Source organism: Rhinolophus sinicus, linkage group LG06 (genome assembly GCF_036562045.2).
Source record: "Rhinolophus sinicus isolate RSC01 linkage group LG06, ASM3656204v1, whole genome shotgun sequence".
Lineage (NCBI taxonomy): Eukaryota > Metazoa > Chordata > Mammalia > Chiroptera > Rhinolophidae > Rhinolophus > Rhinolophus sinicus.
In genome coordinates, this window is record NC_133756.1 from 92567204 (window position 1) to 92591546 (window position 24343).

Below are 24343 nucleotides of genomic sequence, written 5' to 3' on the forward strand. Positions count from 1 at the left end.
ACTACTTTATGCTATGAAGAATAAAGAAAAATGAATTTATTCAGTACATTCCATGTGGTAGTGGAAAGCGACATAGGGGAAACTGATGTACAATCTTGGTTGGTCAACTCTTAGGCTGTTCTTTCTAGGTAATTATAACCACCTTCCTCTCCAGTTGTGCTGAGGTACCTTATTCTATCCCCAATAACTATATTTAAATAGTCATATTGTAAGTCCTCCTTACTTTCATACCGGTGCTCATCCCCTCTGAGTGTTTCTTAGGGTACCAAGCTAAGTTAGTATAAATCTGTGTTCACTAACGTTTTCCATTAAACATCACTTCCTCCAATTCTCTAATCCAAGAGCACAGGAGGGAGGGATAGATTTAAATTGCTATATTTTCAGATTCTTTATTTTATTAACTGAATTCCTTTAAAGCTATCCTTATTTGGGGGGTTTGTTTTTAGTTTATCTTGAACACGCTAGTTGGGTGATAGTTACTTTCTGATAATACTTGCTTAATTATATCTATTTAAATTTTTATTTTTAAGACCAAGTAAGTCGTCTCTTAATCTAGTCAGTGCAAAGACTACTGTATGTTCAAAGGACTATAACTGGTAGAAATATGATTTACATAAGGCCAAACAGGTATTTTGATTCATTTTAATCTCTTAGGCTTATTTTCTGAGTGTTATTTTATGACAGTTAAATGTAGTTATTTTGACAGGTGGATTTATTCTTATTCTATTATTATAAGCAAGTTGAAAGTTTTTGAACTGGCTAATGAACCAGTTTCATGATGTACCTGTAATTTCATTTTGCATTATAATGTTTTCCTGTTTCATTTCCCATTGATCTCACTTTTTATTTCATCATTGTCTTTAGAAAGTGGCCAAGTGGGAGACAAAGAAAATGTTTCTATTCAAAACCATGAATTTTACATCGGCTATAAATCATACTTAAATTTGCTGGTATGAATCCAGAAAGTCAATATAGCTAATAAAGCATTTCTTGTTCTTCCTCTTCATCAGAGAATACATTAAATTTGTGAATCTACTATGTGAAGATCACTGATCAAAATTCCATGTTCATTTTGCAGGTGATGGAAGTCAAAGGACAAATGATCCATGTCCCAGAATCAAATTCCATTTTATTCCTGGGCTCTCCGTGTGTGGACAAGTTGGATGAGCTGATGGGCCGGGGCCTGCATCTCTCAGACATCCCTATCCATGATGCCACCCGAGATGTCATTTTGGTGGGCGAGCAGGCAAAGGCCCAAGATGGCTTGAAGAAGAGGATGGATAAATTAAAAGCAACTTTAGAAAGAACTCACCAGGCCCTGGAAGAAGAGAAAAAGAAAACAGTGGATCTTCTGTATTCTATTTTCCCTGGCGATGTGGCCCAGCAGTTGTGGCAAGGGAAGCAAGTGCAGGCCAGAAAGTTTGATGATGTCACCATGCTCTTTTCGGACATTGTTGGCTTCACAGCCATCTGTGCCCAGTGTACCCCCATGCAAGTGATCAGCATGCTGAATGAACTGTACACCCGATTCGATCACCAGTGTGGATTTTTGGATATTTATAAGGTAATGGGGTTTAGTTACTTATATATAAATATTTTTTAACAGTAAATTGTGATTTAAATTAAATTGCAAGGATACACGTTTCTTTTTTTTATTTTAATTTGATAGTAAATAATAGACATCTCTTTAATTTAGAAATTTTTATACAGAATACAGGTATTTATACTTTATGAGTAAACTTTGATTTTGAGTCAATTCATAGTGTTGATATAAGATAGGTAACTATGAATCATGGTATTGCTCAGTAAGGAAAAATTCTGTAGAGCTAGTCCTTTAAATTTATTATTATGGACAAATTAAACTTGTTGAATACTAGGCAACTTTTAACCACATAATTGTGTTTCTTAGAGATTAGGATTCCAATATAAACTAAGAATTTTATGTTGATGGTTAAAAAGAAGCAATAAGCTGTGTTGAAATATGCATTGCATTATCAGTCATAGTTAAATCATAGTTAATCAGTATTTTGCACTGTATTGCCAATTAAGTGAGGGCCCTCTAGTTCTGAAAGACACGTGCAAATATTTTAGCTATTGCCCAAAGGACCACTGGCTTTTAGTGGAAGCACCTTAATTTTCCAAGCTAAATAATGGGAGAGCTTTGGAAATGGATACCAATCACTATTGGTTGGTCTGATTTGATGAACTTATTAATTTGTTATTAAAACCATAGTAATATCTTGAGTGATTCATCCCCATATTGGCCTAAGGAATAACTCTGTAACCTTACATAGAATTTCACATGGATTGCACAATGTCAGGATTCATGGCTTTATTACATGAAGGATAGCAAGTACATTTAGTATAAATAAACAGTAGTGAAGTATAGGTTTTTATTTTCTTCTTTACTAATTCACCTAGACAACTATTTCTTTTTACAGTATGATCTGCACATAAGCAGTTTCTTTGGAAAGAACCTATTTCACATTATTTTCATAAAGGTGTATCTCCCTTAAAAAAAAGGTGTTCACTATTTCCATTATGTATAATACTATATAGCCAGTGCTTAAATTTTTAGTCAGTCTCTTCTGAGGAGTAAACATGCAGTGTGAGTATATATGAGGGATTTGCCCTGTTATGTAAAATAAGACTTCTTATAAATTATTTTTAACTTCCTTATAGTGTTTTGTTATATAATTTATGGTAGAGGTAGCCGAATGTCTGACGCTAAACCACACAGACACTAATGAGTCTGCCACTGTGATACCCAGCCCTTTCCAGAAGATAGAGCAGGTCAGCCTGAATTTGCCAGTACTTTCTTTTCGCCAGGACTGGGGTACTATTGCACTAATCTCTGCAATGACCAGTCTCCTCCCTCTAAACCACTGATTTGCTGTGTTGGCTTCTTCCAACTAAAGTGGTCATACGTTATTTTAGTTCTAAGTTCATACAACTAAATGAAAGTGATAGATACATAGATTCTCTTTCGGAAAAACACAGGAATCCCTGATTTAAATATAAGTATCTGTTAGGTTTGGAGGAAAGAGAAATGGGATGTCTTCTGAGGGTACCAAAACAATTTCAAAGTGTAAAAATGTAATTTTTATTAGATTTTTATGGACGTCAAGTCTCCCTTATTTTGAGATAAGCTAGGACACCTCACATAAAATCTATGGGAATACGCTGTATGATCCTCAAATTTTCCAATGTTATTAAATCATGGACAGTTCCATATAGTTGATAAATAATTATGAGAAAGTTTTAACTTACATAATGGATCTACTATTTCTGTGATACTCAAGACTGTGTTTTCTATCTTTCATGTGTGTGTGTGTATATATATATATATATATATATATATATATATATATATATATATGTGTGTGTGTGTATATATATATATATAGACATATATACACACATCTATCTATATATATATACACACATATGTATACATATATATATATGTAAACAAAGTAATTCTGGTTCACAAATTCTCTTAAACAGAACTTGCTTATGAAATTATAGCAATAAATTACACAGTAATACAATTCAAGGCCCAGGTATGTTTAACAAATCTTCGATGTTAGTATATATATGTATCTTGGACAGATGTATAGGGAAGCTTTGATGTTTATTCATGGTTATGGGGGTTAAGTTCGGAGATCCAGACTAGGAAACACTAGCCTATGTGCTGAAGCCAGAGTGATGATAATATGGTCAAAGAGAGGGAAAGACAAAAAAAAGAGACTAAGAGTTATGACAATTAAGCTTGTGAACTTGTTGCAACGATGTTGCTAACCTTTTTTGATATCAGAGGGATTATTCATTATGAATTTGTACCAATTGCACAAACAGTTAACCATGTTTACTATTTGGAAGTACTGAAAATGCTGCGTGAAAAAGTTAGATGACCTGAACTTTTTGCCAACAACTCATGGCTCTTGCATCCCAACAATGCACCAACTCACGCGGCACTGTCTATGAGGGAGTTTTTAGCCAGTAAACAAATAGCTATATTGGAACACCCTCCCTACTCACTTGATCTGGCCCCCAATGACTTCTTTCTTTATTCGAAGATAAAGGAAATATTGAAAGGAAGACATTTTGATGTCATTCAGGACATCAGGGGTAATACGATAACAGCTCTGATGGCCATTACAGAAAAAGAGTTCCAAAATTGCTTGGAGGGTGGACTAGGTGCTGGCGTTGGTGCATAGCTTCCTCAGGGGAGCGTTTTAAAGGTGACTGTAGTGATATTCAGCAGTGGGGTAGCACTTTTTCTAGGGTGAGTCCATGAACTTAATTGTCCATCCTTGTATTACCCTTGTATAAGATAAAACAAAGTATATTATGAAAACAATATTAGGAGGAATATAAATTAGAAATCATCTCTCTGAACTGCCTAATTAAAAATTTCTAATCATTATAACAATTCCACTTTATTTTCTAGAAAATTTACACAGTGTTATTATATATCATGAGCTATCTGCTAAAGCTTTAATTATATTGAAAGAAAAATTCCCAAAGATGGTTAGAATTTTTTCAAAGACCATAAATATGCTGATTTTATAAAATGAAATAGAATTTTGCTGGGTTTAAAGTATGTGTAGAACTTTTGTTAAACAACCACACCACAAAGAAAGATATAGTATAGCCCACTTTCTGTTGTTGTTGTTAGAAATGTGAAAGGCAACCAGGTAAATCTGAATGTCAAGAAAAAAGAGAGAGTGCCTGTCCCACAGGGGTCATTCCAAGTCTGCTACTGCACAATAAGTCTCCAGTTCCTAAATTTATGGTTGTCCCTTTCTTAATCATCTTATTATTCCATGTTTCCTATCACTAGGGAGATGATGCAGTGATGAATTATAATTCCAGTCATAGATTTCAGCTAAATTAGGCTGTAATAAGAAGGTTCTGCTAAAATAATCAAAACCATCTATAAAGTAGTAGGTTTAGGAAGAAGCTATAGATTTTACTGTACATATTTCAAGTGCTGAAAAAATTAAAGCCTTTGCAATGCTTGGCTGTCAAGATGTGAAGATGTATATACATTAACTAAGCTAGGTAAGTTGACAGAAGCATGGATTATAATTTTGATCCTGTTACAACTGGAAAAACAGATATTCAATAAAAAGTCAATATAAACAGTATACTATGTAATATCTTGCTCCTCGGGTTTACAGGGCATAGAGAATTAACAAAATAAAGAGCCAGTAACTAACTTTTTAAATCAATGGCATATAGATAGTAATTAGTAATAATAATAGTAATAATAATGATGACATTGGATATTGAAGCAACCTAATGTGAGTTTTGCCTTAATTTACATTTTTGCCTCTGGTAAGCTGTTTAGTTAGAAATAAGGGAAAAGCAAAGAGAAGGATGAGTCCTTCTTCATGCCCCCTCATGCCATTCAGCCAAGGCTACAGTATCTCAGTGCTCTCTTAGATAAGGATGTAAATATACTCCTTCCATTCTCATCTTTTCACCTTTAACCACTTTCTTAACTTTGCTTTTCTCCAGTTCTATGACCTATAAAGTTGATATTAAATGTATCTACCTTATAGTTATATTGTGAGTTTTTGAATTAGCTGATATATGCCAAATGCTTAAAACAACACCTGGTATACATTAGTAAATGAACATGTTAGCTGCTATTATAATTTCTCATACAGTTGTATCTGAACATATGGGAATATGCATTATGTGATTATTTTGTAGGTTTTTGTATGTACATAACTATAGTGTACCCAGTTCTTATTACAAAAGAATAAAATAGGATTTCATTTAATCTGCCATGACTAAGGCGGAGTTGTTACATTATTTCGATTTGCAGATAAAGAGACTGAGTTTTAGGAAGGTTAAATAATCAGATAATATAACTCATAAGTCAGAATTTGAGCTGTCGCTTGTCTGATTCTAAAGCCTCCAGTATTTCTACAAGTCTAGTCTGTGATCCAGACAAAGATCAAATAATAAAAACAAAAAGTAGAAACTGTTTCAGAACTAGGTTTCATGATCAATAGCTACAGTTATACTGTCAAGTGATGAGAAAAACTCTATAACCCAAATCTACCCCTATCTCTTCCAGTAGCAATTCAGTGTTCTGAGAAGCTGCATCTTAAATTTGGGGACTCTCCCATCTGCTATCCTGTTTTTTGGTCAGAAACCAGCCAGCATCTTCTCCCTTAATTCCTCTCATGGAAAAATAGCGTACCAAGAAGGGGACAGTAGGATGAATGATCCTAAGTGCAGGCAATAAGGGATATAATTTTAAAATAATGAAACTGAATAATGAATATGTTTTTGTGTGTGTGTTTTTAATCACTGTTCCAAGGCAACTCTGAAAACTGTTATTAATAATACACTTCCCACTGTTGTGGTGGGAATAGGGGTGCATTCCCGTCTCAAATCCCAAACTTGCTTTGAAAATGTCAGTAGAGTAAAACATTCACCATCAGTTTCAGGCTTGGGCTGGGGAGAAGGGGAAGAAAGAAAAGATGGAGCAGCTAGGAAATGCCAGGAGCAGAATTCTGTTAGATCAGGGAATCTGATGTTAAAAATCTGAAAAGCAACAGCACAAAGTTCACATCAGCAAGGGAACACAAGTATTCTAAGTCCAGGCGGAAAAGCTGAGTCCAGCAAAGTAAAAAGGACAGAAATCCAGACTCACTCCTAGGGGATACCAAACCTTGGGATTGAGCCTGGGGTCTGGATTACTGGCATTGGAGAGTAGGCAGTGTGTCCAGGCAGCAAGTATGAATACAGGCATCAGGACACACTCTGACCGAGAGCCACTGTCTTTTCTGTGGCCAGGACCAGACTTAGAGCCAGAGAATGTGTAGGACCCTCTCTACAGAGTCGAAGGGGAACCAAACACGGCAACTTCATAAAGGATATAGAGATGTCCACTGACATTTTAAATGCCAAAACAGGAATTAGACCCACAGAGATGCTATAGTGAGCAGGCTATTTCTACCCATTCTTGAAAATGAATGGAATATATTGGGGAACATTCTTGGAATTAATACAATTTGAAAATTGCTAGATACCTTGAATTCTGAAAATCTCTGAAGACGAATGAAAACACTGTGTTGACTTTATAAGCTCCACTTCTCCATAAACACAATACCAATAAAAAAGGCTAGGACATCTATTAAGATTAGTACATTTCCTTTACATATGTAGATAATTTTCTGCTTTAGTCTCTTTTTATTATCTATAGATTCCTATTAACTGTAGCTCCTTGAAGAGCTTGTGGGAAAATGTTTGTACCTTCTAAAAATAAATACAGGTAAGCCCTTCAGATTCAGATGTCTTGGCGAAGATCCCCTAGGCTTTGCACTGATGTGCTAGCAGTTGGACATTGGGGAAGGAGCGATGTCAGACTGGAATCCCCATATTTAACCTCCTTGGTAAGGGCCAAAAACAGATGTTTCTCACGGAAAGTTATAATGCTACAGAACTCTATGCCTCAAGAATTTTGATCTGTCTTGACATTTGACAGTATGGAGCTACTAAAGCCAGCTGTTCACTGGACCTTCAGCCAGGCTTCGGAAAATAAAGCAGAACCTCAAGGATATCACTCAAGTGTGAATTAGATTTTGCAGGAAAAAGTTGAAATGCTTTCTTTCCCACTTGTTCTGGTTTCTGATAAAATAGCCTTTTAAAGTACTTAGGTTATTCTTGGAATTTTATAAATATGTGTATACCGTTTTATTCCACTTCCCAGCATTAAATGCCAGGTCCATTTAGTAAAGAGTGACTGGTTCATTTCCCACCAAGATTTACATATTTTCTGCTTTAATAACCAGTGCACACACTTGAAATGAAAAGCTACTAAAGATTTATACTAGTTCTTTTTAGTGGATTCCACCAACATCAATGCCATTTACTTTCACTGCTATTTTATTAAAAATTAAGTAGCAGTATCTTCTAGTAAGTCTAGAAAAGAGACATTTCTGAAGTAAAAAAAAAAAAAATTTGTTTATTCACTCATTCCAAAAGCATTTTTGACACACTCACTTGAAAACAGAGTATGACTCCCATAGAAACCTACAAAATGTATGGAAATTAGTATATATTTTTAGCACAATTTTAATGAGTAGAAAAGAACTAATTTATATGCTTTAGACGGTAAGGTGAGAGTCACAGATAAGCATTCTGTTCTGATATCTTTTCTACGGGGGAGATTATACTGTCAGTTTCAAAATACCATACTGCCCTAAAATTCACCTGACAAGGGTTTGCCTCATTTATATTTTTGCCTTTGGCAAGCTCTTAGGCTGGAGATAAGGGAGAAACAAGGAGAAGGATGGATCCTTTTTCTTGTTCCTCTTACTCCATTTAGCGACAGCTGCTAAATCCCCAGCATTATCTTAAGTGTACTAGTTGGGGTTCTCATCCTCCTGCCTTTAACCACTTAATTTAACCTCTGTGCTTCAGTTTCACCATCTGTAAATAAAGAGACTAATTGCATTTACCGCATATTTATATTTTTCGAGCTTTTAAAGGAAATGTATGTAAACTGCTTATTAAGGTGTCTGGCCCATGGTAGTATTTAGAAACATCGTTTCTCAAATAGGTGTTTCTGGGTATATATGGTGAGTGGGTGTGTGTCCTGCGTGCATATGCATGTATGTGCATGTGTTTGCATGTGCATAACTATTGTGTTGCCAGTGCTTATTAGAAAAAGATAAAATGCTTATTTGTTTGGGTTCATTCTTTCAGGTTACTAGAATTACATTGTATGCCAGAAAAAGACTGAAGGAAGGGTAGGGAGAGAGGTAACTGTATGGGGTGAGAGAGATAGATCCCTGAAATACATTATTTGTAATCATCTTCACTGAGTCCTCATAGATCCTCATTCTTGGAGGTTAATCCACAGTCTGTCTTCATGAATCACTTTTATCTGAATGACCTGAGTCACAACAAGAGATTTATAATGTTGACAGCATTTCTTTAAGTAATACTGACTTGTGCAATGTCTATAACCAACACCATGAAACTGAACCTAAAATGCTTATGTTTCTATATTCTAATATGACATCCTGAATTATTTACCCTTTATAGTAAGAGAACACTTTCTTTTAATATTGTGGCAAATTCTGAGCCAGAAGGCTAAAATAATTTGGATTGCCAAACAGAAATCAAAATTGATAAAATGTCTTGCTTGAATTTATCAAAGTATTTTGGGGTTGTTGTTTTTAATCCCTATTGATTTTTAATTTTCTAAAGAGTGTTGGCTATTGCTAAGAGAGTAATGTTTTTGATTTTTATAATGCCAGGTGTTATGGACTGAAGGTTTGTGTCTTCTCAAAATTCATTTGTTGAAGCCTTTACTCCCAATTTGATGGTTTATGGGGCCTTTGGTGGATAATTAGGATAATTTAGACGAGATTATGAGGAAGGGATGCCATGATCGGATCCATGTCTTTATAAGAAGAGACCAGAGTTCTCTCTCTGCCAGGTGAGGACACAGGTAGATGGCGGCCATCTGCAAGCCAGGAAGAGAGTCCTCACCAGTGAGCCAACCGAGTCATCCAGCACCTTAATCTTGGATTTCTCAGCCTTCAAAACTGTGAGAAACAAATTCCTGTTCTTAAACCATCCAATCTATGGTATTTTGTTATAGCAGCCTGAATGCAATAAAGCACCAAGGAAATACATATTGATTCTAAAAACAGTCTGGAAGTATATGATACAAGTCTCTAGCAAGTTTTCTTAGTATACTGGGCTCATGTTGCTATAATTTCCCATATCTATTAGGATAAATGTTGCCCTATTATGCAAGTGAAGATATTTTTATTAGCTTTATGGATTTTGTTATTACAAAATGTCTCTCTCTTGTGTATCAATAAACTGTAAAAAAGTTAAATTCTGAGCTGAAACTGTATGTTTGCTCTTGTCATTTATGTCTTTCAGAATAGTATGAGAAACTAGCTTTTAGTGTGTGTACATTTTGCAATTTTAAGTTTTACTACCTAGTTTATTACTTACACCAATACATTTATTTCAAAATTTCACTTAAAAATACCAACTTTTCTTCATAAAGAATTATTGTTACTAAGTAATCATTTATTTTACCCTGAGCTCATTTAACAGAGGATTTCTAGCAATTCTAGCAAATGTGAATGTCACTTATGTTCCCATCAAGATGTATAATACCTGGGTATTTGATGAGTTTACCACCAAATATAATACAAATTGATCTAGACAGGAGACCTCTTGCTTATCTGATAAGATAGCCTCAGTGCAATCTGCCAATCTTATTGAAATGGATTGTTTCTATTACCTTTTTCACCAAACTTTTAATTAATGCTGTTATGTAGAAAAAAGGCTGTATGTAATCCTTTCACTACTTACCAATTAACAACAATAATTTTAAAACAAAATGGAACTGAAGGAATGGAATTCACATTTGCTAAATACAAACTGTGTTCCAGACACAGTACTAGATGTCTTAATTGTGATATCTTGCTTATTTTCCACAAGAACCCTGTAGAATAGGTGCTATTATGTACTTTCTGTAGATGAGTTTGGTAAGTGGCAGAGATGTTATTTGAATTTAGTTCTGATTCAGCAAAAAGTTCATATTTTAGAAAACAGTGGTTGAAATCATTTATGTATCAGATAGCTAGTATTCCTAATTAGTTAGATGCAGAACTAGGACCAAAGATTGTTCTAGCATTTATATATGTAGATTTCATAAATTGGTATCCTGTATCCAGTAACTTTGACAATCACCAGGTAAATTTCATACTTTTAAAATGAGACCAATGGTATGTCACAGGATTGTTCAGAGGGTGAAGAGAGCTAATAACAAAAGACCTTTATTAGGAAATAGAGGCCCTTGACATAATAGTTGGAGGGTGAGTTTGAATTTTTAAATAGCAATTTGAATTTTAGCCTAGAATTAAGAATCTAACTAAGTCTCCTTTTTTAAAGCATTCAACAAATCTGCACTGGTTTTAAATATGTGTTTGACTGCAATAAAGACTTGTTCTCTTTTGCTCCAAGAGGATAAGGGGACATTTATGCAGAAGTTAAAAACATAATTTCAGCCCAGTGGCAGTCATTAGGGAAGTCAGTGTCCAACAATGAACTATTGTCTGCAACTGTCCACTCTGGTTACTGGAGTAATTGAAACATAAACTAATCTTTTGATGGCATAGATAGAAGAAATTTTGAAAAGCTCACTTCTTTCTATGAGATTCTAAGATTCTAAATACTGAATTTTGGAGCTATATGTAGTTGGCTAGGAAAACGTTCCCAAAATGCAAATCAACCCTGCTGACTCCCTATTAATAAGTTATTCATATATGGCAAACTTGAAATGATTTGGATTTATATAAAGTGGAAAATGATAATCCAATGACATAATCAAATGACATCCAAATGTGTTGGATTCTATGTGTTGGATGCCTATTATGATAATGCTGTTCTTAAGATAGTACAAAAAAGAATTAAAAAATTAAAGAAAAAAAAATAGTCCAAAGCAGTATTTTATAATTTCGTATTTCTCTTTGATACTCAGAGTCTGATATTGTATAGATTTTTTTTTCTGCTGCCATAAAATGATAACTTTGTGCCTCCCCCTTTTCCACTTACCAAATTCAATTACTAGTGTCACTGCCTCATAAACAACAGGGCATATTTCAGCTCTCAGATAAAAGAAGGTCTTTTGACCATCAGGAAGAGGCCAGACAAGGACTGTTGAGATTGCTTGTGACAGTGTAATGACAGTTAAGTGTCAGGGGAAGGGTATTAGATATTCAGCCTGAAAAGCTAATTTTAATTCTGTCTGTGTTGCTTAAGTCACATAACCTATTTGTGCCCCTCTTCTACTTATTTATAGAAGTCTCAAATTTTTTTGGCAATTGACTCGTCTAGAATCATTCATAGGAAAGAAGACCGGAGCTAGAAAGAGTGTCTTGGGGAATTTATTATGAAGGGAAGGAAAGGGATTGTCTTAATCTATTCAGGCTGCTGTAACAAAAATGCAATAGAGTGGGTGGTGTATAAACAGTGGATATTTATTTCTCACAGTTCCGGAGGCTGGGAAGCCCAAGATGAAGGCATCAGCAGATTCAGTGCCTAGTGAGGGCCCCATTACTACTTCATAGATGGCTGTCTTCTTGCTGTGTCCTCACAGGTGGAAGGTACAAGGAGCTCTCTGGAGTCCCTTTTATAAGGGCACTAACCTCATTCATGAGGGTGGAGTCCTTCCAATGGTCCCTAATCACCTCGCAAATGTCCCACATCCAAATATCATCACACTGAGAATTAGATTTCAACATATGAATTTTGGGGGACACAGACTTTCAATGTATAGTAAGGGCTGATATTTGTTGGGTGCCTGGTATGTGCCAGGTACCATGCTAAATTCTTCATATATACTTATTGATTTATTTTATCTTCAGCAAATAACTATTGCTTACCTTCTGTGTTCTAAATACTCTGCTAGGCATTGGGCATAGTGGTATATAAGACAAGCATGGTTCATATTCTTAGGTGCTTATAGTTGAGCACTGAGGATAGACATTAAACAAATAATTGCATATTCAGTTAATAATTGATTAATTAAAATTATGATTATCACTATAGAAGTATAAAATTATCTTCTTTAATCTTCTCAGCAACTTTGTAAGATAGATATTATCTCCCTTTCACAGAAGCAAATGAGACTTAAAAAGGTTTAACAACTTGTTTGTGGTTAACAAAGCTGATAGGTAGTGGCTTTAACATTGCTCAGGCTTTTTCAATTCCAGAAGTGTGCTCTGGGAGGTCTGATCTGTGTGGTCTTAAGGAGGTCTATAATTTGACCGACCACTTTCACCCATTTACACCTTAAAAAAAAAGTTTCTTGAGCACTTACCATGTGTCAGGCTCCACACCAAGTAGTGAAGCAGGCAAGACACCTACCTTCATGGAGTTCACAGTCTAATGAGAAAGACAGTGATTAATCAATGCTCACAAAAATGTGTAATTATAAACCACAATAAGAATGACTAATTAAAATTACATGGTGTTATGAGAGAGTATAGTAAAGACACTGATTTAGTCCAGGAGTTCAGGAAGGCACCCCTGAGGAGGTGACTTTTAAATTGAGATGTAAAGTATAGTAGGCGTCAAGCAGGTAGCAGGGATGGTGCAAGTAGAGGATTCTCTGCAGTGGGCTCAGGATGTGTAAAGGCTGAGTCACAAAAGAGCATGATGAACAATTAAAAGTTGAAGAATGGAGAAGAGTAGCACAAGAGAAAGACATAGAAGTAGGTAGGAGCTAGAACCTACAGATGTTTTAAGCATTTCAAGGATTTGGGTCTCAATCATAGGGGTCTCTGATCCAGCAATTGTAAAGTCACTGAAGAATTTTGAATAGAGGTGTGGTGCAAATAGATTTGCTTTTCTAAAAATCACTTTAACAGTAGTGTAGGTTATAGATTTAAGTGCGGGGGTGGGGGTGGAGAGACAGTTAATAGACAAAAGTAGTACATAAGGATCTTATGGCCATAGTTCAAGTGAGAAATAGTGGTAGCATTCCCTGGCTGGCAAGGAATGTACAAGAGGCCTAACTCAATATTGAAACCCTGACAGAAGTGGTCAGTTTTGTTTACTGAATGGAAATACTTCCATTCCATTGTTCATGCAAGTCACCTGATCACCGGAAGATGTTCTTATTTTGTCATTATGTAGGCTTAGCCTTAGCTGATTGAATAGACATATTTTAAAAAGTCATGTAACAATGACTTGGATTTTGAAAGGTAATTTACACATTATCTATATTGACCTAGCCCTTGACAGAGATGTTTCTGATACAATTTGATTCAGTCATAATTCTCTAAGTGTCTACTATGCTAGCACAGTGCTAGCTCCAGCAGGGCTTTAAAAAGATATCAAAGATATTGCCCTTGTCTTCAAAGATTAAATGACTTAGAAATTTGGACAGGATGCTGGTAGAGAAAGTATGAACACATATAACTGCAGTTATAAGAGATGTAGAAGCTGAGTTTTATTGGAATTTTAAAAGGAGCAAAAATGATGTCCTCCTGAAAGATTAGGGATACTTATAAAAAATGGATGTGGAAGCATGTAACAGATTTTGATTCACGGAAGAGGTGTTGGGGAAGGGTTCTTTTCTAAACTATACTTAATCTGAAGGGATAAAAGAAAGTAATCCCATAGATATTTTAGACTAGTAGGATTTATGGAGGTTAGATTATATTCCCTTAAAAAAACGAACTCTTAATAAAATATTTCCATTTGATTTGCTAATTGGGCTGTACTACTTAAAAAAAGACTATGTTTTTCCTGTAGTTTTAGGTTTACAATAAAATTGAGAGGAAGGAACAGATTTCCCATATACCCTGTGCCCCATAGCTTTCCCCATTACCAACATCACTCACCAGAATGGTGCCTTTTTACTAAGATGAACCTATACTGACACATCATCACACCCAAAGGTCCTTATTTACCTTCAGGTTCACTTTTGTATTGCACATTCTATGGATTTTGGCAAATGTATAATGACATATATCCATCATTATACTATCAGACAGAGTATTTTCACTGCTCTCAAAATCCTCTGTGCTCTGCCTGTTCATCCCTCCCCTAACGCCCCCTCAATCACTGGCAAGCACTGGTCTTTTTACTGTCTCCACAGTGTTACTTTTTCCAGAATGTCGTATAGCTGGAATCCTACAATATGTAGCCTTTTCAAATTTGCTTCTTTTACTTAGTGATATGCATTTAAATCTCTGGGTCTGGTCATGGCTTGATAGCTCATTTCTTTTTAGTGCTAAATAATATTCCATGCCTGGATGTACCCCAATTTGTTTATCCATTCATTTACTGAAAGACATCTTGGTTGCTTCCAAGTATTGGCAGTTTTGTATAAAGCTGCTATAAACACCTGTATGTAGGTTTTTGTGTAGAGATAAGTTTTCAACTCCTTTCAGTGAACACCAAGGAGTGCAATTGCTAGAATCTATGGTAAAGGTACGTTTGGTTGTGTAAGAAACCACCAAAATGTCTCCCAATAGGCTATATCATTTTACATCCCCAATAGCAATGAATGAGAGTTCCTGTTGCTTACCTCCTCATTAGTTTTTGGTGTTGTCAGTGTTCTGGATTTTGGCATTTTTAATAGATGTGTAATGGTATCTCATTGTTGTTGTAATTTGCATTTCCCTGAATGACATATGATGTGAAGATCTTTTCGTATGTTTATTTTCCATCTTCTTTGTGTATCTTCTTTGGTGAGGTGTCTCTTAAGGTATTCGGCCCATTTTTAAAATCAGGTTATTTGTTTTTTTATTGTTGAGTTTTAAGAGTTCTTTAAATATTTTGTATAACAGTCTTTTGCAAATATTTTCTCCCAGTCTGTGGCTTGTCTTCTCATTCTCTTAATATCGTCTTTCATAGATCATGTCTTTAGTCTTGTATCTAAAAAGGCATCACCACACCCAAGATCATGTAGGTTTTCTTTTATGTTACTTTCTAGGAGTTTTATAGTTTTTCATTTTCCACTTAGGTCTGTGATCCATTCTGAATTAATTTTTGTGAAGGGTATAAGGTATGTGTCTAGATTCATTTTTTTGGCATGTGGATGTCTTATTGTTGTAGCATCATTTGTTGAAGAGATTGTCTTTGCTCCGTGTTTTGCCTTTCCCACTTTGTCAGAGATCAGTTGACTATATTTATGGGGGTCTATTTCTGGAACGATCTCTATTCTGTTCCACTGAAATATTTGTCTGTTTTTTCACCAGTACCACATTGTGTTGATTTCTGTAGCTTTATAGTAAGTCTTGAAACTATTCACTGTTGTGAAATCAACTAATATTATTCAGCACTCATTATGTATTTAATGAAAAAATATAGCAGACATTCTATTCTCTGGGAACATACTCAAAATTCTGGTTAATAAGGAATCTCTGGAAAACTTTTCATGAAAATACTAGACTCAATAATGATCTTTATAAAGATTGTATGGATTCCAGGACGAGCAATAATTTTAAGTATAACTATGGTGCTGGGAGGTGCAGAAAGTTTGCAGAGAATATTGAGTTATTCATATTGATTGGAGCATGGAGTAAATCAAAGTGATAGTGGTGGATGAAAGTGGAAAATGGAGCCATATCATTGAAAATATTAGAGGACAGTTTACTATACAGCAGAGAGAAATGTTCAGTTGCCCACATCTAACTTGAGAATTTAGAAGAAATTTTGACTGGGTATTTCAATATGTTTTTCTTTGCTAACATACTTCAGTATTCAATAACCCTCATGATAAACAACCTGGGGCCTGGAACAGTATTTTCTACATGATTGAGATTCCTGGGAAGGAACTGGAATTTACGTTGATAGATCTACTGAGAGTTTTATCAGAAGAGCTTTCTTTGATAAGCAGTCATTTGGAATCTATTTTCCCTCATTTGGGAATAGTTCCCAGGCCAAATCACTGTTCTATTTATATCCATGACCTCCTTTTCAATGCTGTATCAGCTGAGCACTATAGAGGCATCGTTAAAAGAAGTAGTTAGTATTTGGGTCAAAAACATCAACCAAAATTATTGTAATTAGATAGATTTTTTTTTTTTTTAAATGAAGGGAGTTTTTGAAATAGCTTTATTAGTAAATTCTTAAAGTTGTTTCCATTTGAATTGCTAAATTGTTATGCACAATTCACTTGGATGCATTTAATTGAGCTCAACAAACTTTCTTTGGGTTATTGAATACCTCAGCAATTGGGGTATGTGTGTGTGTGTGTGTGTGTGTGTGTGTGTGTATCTGGACTAGGAGTTGTACTGAAGTTCTGACAAATAAGAAAATGTCTGGAGAGAGAAATGTATATGGGGCTGGGATTCAGGAAAGAAGTACTTTTCTCCTTTCTGAAAGCTCATTGGCTCTTTAAAAAGGTGAATATCTGGGGGAATATCGTAATATTTTTAACTCACATCATACACCAAAAGTCTTCAAACTTCGAGAACCATAAAATACACCTGAGCATGTGAAAATCTATATAGTTGGGCCTTATACCTAAATTTTGATTTAGTAGATCTAGGTGGGGCCTGGGGATCTAATTTTTCACAAGTACCTTCTGGATGATTCTTATGCAGGTGGTCCTGAGTTTTACATTTGAAAAACTTACTTAGCGGACAATCCCAACCCCTACATGTAGAAATTAGATGCAATTTAAAACATTTAATAAAACTCGTAATGAGCATCCTGACGCTATGCCCCCTCCTTTAGAGTTGGGGTGGCAGGGGTGTGGCAATATCCATGCTACCCCATGCTGCCAGTGTCACCTGTGATGCCTCAATTTTCTCTGGAACCAGTGGTGTGGTGAGTGACCTGCTTTCAGGAAGGAGCCACCCACCCCACACCCTGTTAATGTTGGGTGGAATGCCCTACAGACATCTGGTTCACAGTGGGGAAGAGGTCTTAGGCAATAGCTGGTGTGGGGTTTGGCTAAAAAGGTGACAACTGATGAGTGTGCCATCTTCTCAGTGGCAGCAGAAGACATGAAAAGTAATAGAAAGTAATGGAAGTGGTGGATGAAAAGCAGGTGGAGAGACAGGAATTCTGGAGAAGGCAGAAGTGGAGGAGAAGAAGGTAGAAGAGATGATGGAGTGATGTTCATGAGGAGACGAATAGAGGTTGTGAAGGAAAATAAAGTGGTAGAGATGAAGGAGGGAACAAGGCCCTGGGCCTTGAATGTGAACTCTTAAAGGGCTTTCTTGAGTCTAGAGTTAGAGACTGAATGCTCAGGCCAACAGGGCCTTCCTCCAGCTAGAGCCCACATTTGGCAAATGCAGTGGTACTTGAGTGAGGGTATCAACCAAAGTATACCCACAGTCTGGGACACCACCTTTTGGAATAACCCTACCCAACAGCCATGCTTAAGGGAAACAATGCAGATTTCCTGAGGTCCATATCAATTAAGAGTGGAAAAGTTCAGATGTTCCAGGATAGGCTACAAGTTCAAAGACTTTTTTTAAACAAATTCCTACTGCGGAAACAAGGGGATCATTAAAGAATATAAGGTCAGATCTTCTGGACAAGTGGCATTTTTTTTTTCCATTCTAATGATATGACCAGGACCAAGTCCTTTATCTGCAGGAGCAGGACATCACCTGTCACTTCTTCATCTGGTCTTCAGAGTGCAGGCTTCCAGAATCTGGCAAGATTGCTGTTATTATTAAAGGAAATCTGTGGCCCAATTCCTGTAATACTACCTACTATGTGAAGGGAAATCAGACTACTTTCAGCAGGGCAGCTTATGGAGATACTCAAGCCATTTGGGTACTAGTGTCGTTAACTCTACCTTTGAAAACTGGCCCTGCTCCAGATTACTTGTGATCAATTGTTGGACCTGTGCTTGGCCATCACTGATGTGTGTATGCTGGCCTCTCTGCACCTCAGCTCCTCTGGACCTACAGTGCTCTCAACTTCAAGAGTATAGCTGTTATGGCCTTGGCCATCACTTTGTTCAAGCCAAGAAAATGATGCTGAAGACTGCACTGCCTTTGTCTATACTGCTTGAACCTTTGTGTCAGGACCTTCCTACCAGCTTTTGACTTAGGGACTTAGTCGTGTTAAGCGGATCAATACAAGGTCTGACGATTAAGTTTGCAAACTTGTTACCATGAAGTTGCTAACCTTTTTTGATATCAGAGGGATTATTCATTATGAATTTGTACCAACTGGACAAACAGTTAACCAAGTTTACTATTTGGAAGTGCTGAAAAGACTGCATGAAAAAGTTAGATGAAAATGACCTGAACTTTTCGCCAAGAATTCATGGCTCTTGCATCACTCATATGGTTTACCAGCTCATATGGCACTGTCTGTGAGGGAGTCTTCAGCCAGTAAACAAATAACTGTATTGGAACACCCTCCTTACTCACCTGATCTGGCCCCCAATGACCTCTTTCTTTACCCGAAGATAAAGGAAATGTTGAAAGGAAGACATCTTGATGACATTCAGGACATTAAGGGTAATATGATGACAGCTCTGATGGCCATTCCAGAAAAAGTTCCAAAATTGCTTTGAAAGGTGGACTAGGCACTGGCGTCAATGCATAGCTTCCCAAGGGTAGTACTTCAAAGGTGACCATAGTGATATTCAGCAATGACGTCTGTAGCACTTTCTCTAGGATGAGTTCATGAACTTAATTGTCAGACCTCCGTATATCTTCAAGAACTGCAACCTCAAGAACAATGAAAAGCTGAGTTCATGCTTACTGTCTGGGGCAAGTTACTCCTCTTCACCTATGTGCAGTGGACATTCCGTGGCCCTGCTTGGCGGCCACCACCAGGATTTGCATCTTTGGCCAGGAGCCCATTTCACTCACCCTTCTGAGTATCAGGAGGAATGGACACATTAACAGTGGAGAACTGCTGAGCCAGTTACGAGATAAAGGGCAAAAAGTATGGGGCCTGTAAATCTACCCAAGTCTAGTTTTTCCTGCTCTTCTGCTACCAATAAGTCTTGAAGAAGGCCTGTGCCATGCTCTACCTTTTCTGGCCAGCCTTTTGGATCATCTGTGTCCAGACCACCAGCAACCCCAGCGTCGGGTTTCTAGTCAGCAAGGACCTGCAGAACTTGTGCACTCAGGCTCCCTGCCAACCATTGGAAATGTCCTCCACTAAGCCTCCTTTCCCTGTCACTCAAGAACCATACCTACTGTCAGAAAGGTGACTGGGCTGACAGGTGTGGCTCCAAACTCTCTGCAAGGGTGAATATGGTATTCTTTTGGCTTGTCAAGTGCTCTTGGTCGCAGCCAAAGAGCTCATGAAGAACGTGGCCCCCTTGCACTCACCTGATCATGATCAGGTGACCAAGTGCCCTGTGAGATGCTAGGAGGTGAAAGAAGACATTTTTCATCTTTAGGCTTCATCTTTATGCCGACATCTCATTCCAATACCTCTTCTCTATGTCTCTGTCTCTCCCTCCCTTCCTCTCCTATTCTCTCCTTCTCCCTCTCTCTCCCTTTCCCTCCCTCCCTTCCCAACTCTTCCTCCCTCCCTCCATCCCTCCATTCCTGTTCTTCTTTTTCTGTTTCTAAGGACACTAGAAGCCAAAAACAGAAAGCAAAACAAATAGAAAGGCGGACTTTATACTTTGATTCTCCCCTGGATAATACCCAGAGGGAGAGAGGGAGGTTGTCCAGTAAGGTAGACTGCCAGAGTTCTCTGACCCTCCGCTCTTATGCCCCTCCCCACGCTCTCTTTCACATAGCCTAGAAAGTTCAAAGGAAGACAGACCCAGGACTGTAGGATTGAAGGACTGAGGTGGGCATGGGTCCCATGGGACTGGGCTTATTAATTGCCCAATTGTATACAGTGTTCTTTTAGGCTAATCCCAGCCCCAGGACCACCACCACCCTCCCCTACAACACGCTGTGCCCAAATTTCCAAGAATCCTCCTAGGTATTTCTTGAGCTTTAACCTGGAGGAAAGGGAGAAGAATGTTATGAGAATAGGATTCTACTAGGAGCTAAACTAAATTCTTTTAAATGGTCAATCTAAAACTAAAATAAAGTAAATAAAAGGAGTGAATGCACAAGTCTAAGAAGTTTATTTACATCACCTTTACTTCTGAAATAATGTGAGGATTTTGATTATAAAGTTGAAAAGAAGATATACTGAGAGAGGTGATTTGTTTAAAGTTTGATAAAGCAGCTATGATAATTATATGTGGGACAACACTTTACACAATATTTTTAGTACTTAAATCACCTCTTCTATGTTTAGAAAAGGATATAAGGTTTTTCAGACATTTGCACAAGCACCATCTTTTCCATCTCCATGCCTAGTTTAGACATCTTTATTGTTAATGTCATTCATGAACAGGTGGAAGATGCTGAAAATAAATGATATGCACAATTTTATATGGTGTCTGTTGTGTTTAAAATTCTATTTAAAAAACACTGAGGCAATTACAAAGGAATTCAAAAATGTAGTCAACTTTTTGGACATGTTGTTGTATATATTTACAGCATACACATGTTTAACTTTGGTTTAACTCAAGGAAACGTTCCCAAGAGCAATTATAATTGATATATAATGCTTTCACTTTCACAGTTCCCTGTAAGGAAAAGTCAACTAATTATTTTGAAGGGAATCCACTAAAATGTTTATATATACTTAATTCTGCTAAACTTCTATAGCCCTAACATAGATGAAGGGAGAAAAAAGAAGAATGGAGCTTTAATGGAAAGCTGCATTACTAAGGTGGTAGCATTTCTGTCAAAATGTTCAGGTGAGATGCTGAATATATCTGCAAGGAAAGAAAAACATCACACAAATATATTGCTTATACTTTACAGACATCTGGGTGTTTGAAAAATTTTAAGCTATTACCTAGTTATTCATATATTCAATAATGCTATTCACCAAATATTTCTGGCTCTGCTCTGCACACAAGGTTGGTTGCATTTTCCCATCCCCTTTACCTTAAGCATGGCCGTGTGACTTGCTTTGGTGAATGAACCTTCAGAAGAAGCTATATATGTCACATCTTGGAGAAAGCGTGAGCAGTTAGTGTATAAATTGTCAGAATGTCTTTTCCTCTGCTGTGACAACCAGCTCAGGTGAGGAGATTCTATTAGCCTTTTCCTAGAGTGAAGAGACATGGCCCAGTGTTTCCTTCCCCCCTTTACCCCAATCTTTTAATCCACATGAATATATAGCAGGAATCAGAAATAAACTTTTGTTGTTTCAGGGCATTAAAATTCGGAGGTTAAATAGCTGCTGCAGCATAATCTAGCCTAGCATGATGGAAACATCTTTGAGATGTTTTTCTGTAGGTTGGGTGTTTATGAATAATTGTGAGAATTTCATATCTTCATATGGACCATGGTTTTCTGATGTCTACTTTTTGACTCTTTCTTCATCCTGTTATTTCTGATAGCTAACCTACTTCAAATATTTGGAAACAAAATTCTATAAAATCTTACCTGATGATATCTGTGTTTTAATGTGAATGTATTTATATTGTGCACACATTTATCTTGCACTTCATTAGATTTGTGTTACATAGGTTGATGACATATCGGTCCATCTTCTGCGTACTATTACATTACATACTCCGACGGAGAAAGTGCAACATAATCTTTATTCTTTTGGTACAAATTCTACAAATACACATTTAGTAGAACTCAATAAACTTTGCTGAAAAGATAATGGAGATAATACTGCCGAGTAAGAGGATAATGATAGCGACTTCAAGAAGAAATCGTGCTCCAGGAACATGCACATTCACAGTGACTGTGAAGTGATTCAATTTACACAAATAATTTACCGCCTATGTGTCCTAATATCTGAAAATCAGAAGTTAGTTATAAAGTGCATAACTAACACCATTCTAGATTTTTAAATTGTACAGAATTATGAAAGGATGAGATAAAGTGAGGAATCGCAAAGGATTGTGTGTTTCTAGGGGGGAAATGGTAAATGGCCACATATTAGATGTCGATTATTTTCTGGGTGTCTTTCTCAGTGGGAATTCTTTAGGGGCAGTGTGTTTCAGTCTTTAGAATAAAACCTTTGCCAACTCACATTGCATTGTCTTTCTGTTCTTATTATATGATTTTATTTCTATTTTTCTGGCATCAGAAAACAGATCTTGAAGTGAAGATTTTGAACTTCATGATTGGTCTAAGCATATTGGAATCATTTTTTGATACATATTTTCTGATAAGATTCTAATAAGCAAGTTATAATTTTGGCATTCCTCATCCTACAAACTTGTTAAGTATTCTCATCATATTCTCTAAATTACTGTTCATGGAATTTAATACAGTACATCTTTTAATACGATAGTGTTAGAATGTACTCACATGGAATTTAATTATGACTATTAAATCTCAACTAATAGAATATCTTATAATTCTTGGTGTATTTATGATAAAAGCATCTCCAGTCATTTAGAGGCAGTTTTTTCCTCGATAGCACTACATGGCTCACAGATCTACACGATGCTTATGAAACAAATGGTGAAAATAAGCAAATGAGTAGAAATACTGTCATTGTAATCATGGTAAACATGATGGATTAATGTATCTATTCATTTGGTAGATATTTGTTAAATATCTATATTTTTGGCTCTATGATAAGCCCTATGAATACAGAGATGAAAAATATACGATCCCACTTTTAAACAGCTCACATCACGACTGGGGATACATATTGATTATACGTAGGTACATATTGATTATAGCTTCTGATGAAAACTATAGCAACGAGGTATGGAACTGCTGAACCAGTGTAGAAGAAAGGATTAGTTCTACTACTAACTAATGGAAGGACCATGGAGGGCTTCAGAGAAAAGGTGATAGTGGAACTGAGCAATATTTCATCTCTTTGCTCTAATTAAAATATTAGAACTCTTGAAGATTTTACCATCATATTTACATTGGATAACTAGTAAACTTTCGTCTGAAAATAAGTTGTGCCTAGGTTTTACCTATAGTCTATACTTTGGAAATTTGGGGATTTTAACCTGGGGTAAATATTTAAAATACTGAACAAAAGCAATGGCCATTCAGGCTGGATGCTAACAATAGAATTAGAACAGGGTCAGGAAAGACTCTGACAGTGTCTGTTAACTCTTTAATTGGAGGATTATGGATGGGTTTTTGCACATTAATTTTTAATCTCTCAAACACAACCAATATTAAAAGTTTGAAGGAGACTAGGGGGTGGCCTTGAAAAAGGTCATTATTTGGAAATTGTCCAGGTAAAATACTGACAGTTCTATTTTTGCAGAGGACAATTATTTTATATTACAGTTGTTCTCAATTTCAATGATCATCTATGGTGATAATGTTGATGAACAGCCTTGGAGTGACATGTCAGTATTTTACTGTGGCTGTTTGCAAACTCTGCTCTAATTACTCAGTTGTCTAATTGCTTAATTTATCGATGTTTTGCTGACATGCTTTTTAGCAACATTTGTGATTGCAGATAACTAATGATTTCTATTCTGGCTTATTATCATATGTTTGCATTTAATTTGTCTGATTGCTGCAGGTGGAAACAATAGGTGACGCATACTGTGTTGCTGCAGGACTCCACAGAAAAAGCCTCTGCCATGCTAAACCCATTGCCCTGATGGCCCTGAAGATGATGGAACTGTCAGAAGAGGTCCTGACACCTGATGGAAGACCAATTCAGGTAACCCTCTCAGCAATTTCGTTTGAGTAGTCATGCACATTTAACTGAAGGGGGCAAAAAATTCACTTCTGAATGCTACTTACTATACCTTATAGATCTAGATAAATCAGATGATCAAGAGAATGAAGAATACCTAGAGGTAACTCATATATCCAGGAAA

The 24343-nt window shown here is 36.4% G+C and overlaps 1 protein-coding gene across 1 annotated transcript in view; it reads left to right on the forward strand.

Annotated features, from left to right (window-relative positions):
* GUCY1A2 (guanylate cyclase 1 soluble subunit alpha 2) overlaps window positions 1–24343 on the forward strand; it is a 271043-nt gene that overhangs the window by 172262 nt on the left and 74438 nt on the right. Inside the window, exons 5-6 of the mRNA XM_074335531.1 lie at window positions 1079–1564; window positions 24040–24183. Of these exons, the coding sequence (XP_074191632.1) occupies window positions 1079–1564; window positions 24040–24183 (630 nt within the window). The remainder of the gene's footprint in view (window positions 1–1078; window positions 1565–24039; window positions 24184–24343) is intronic.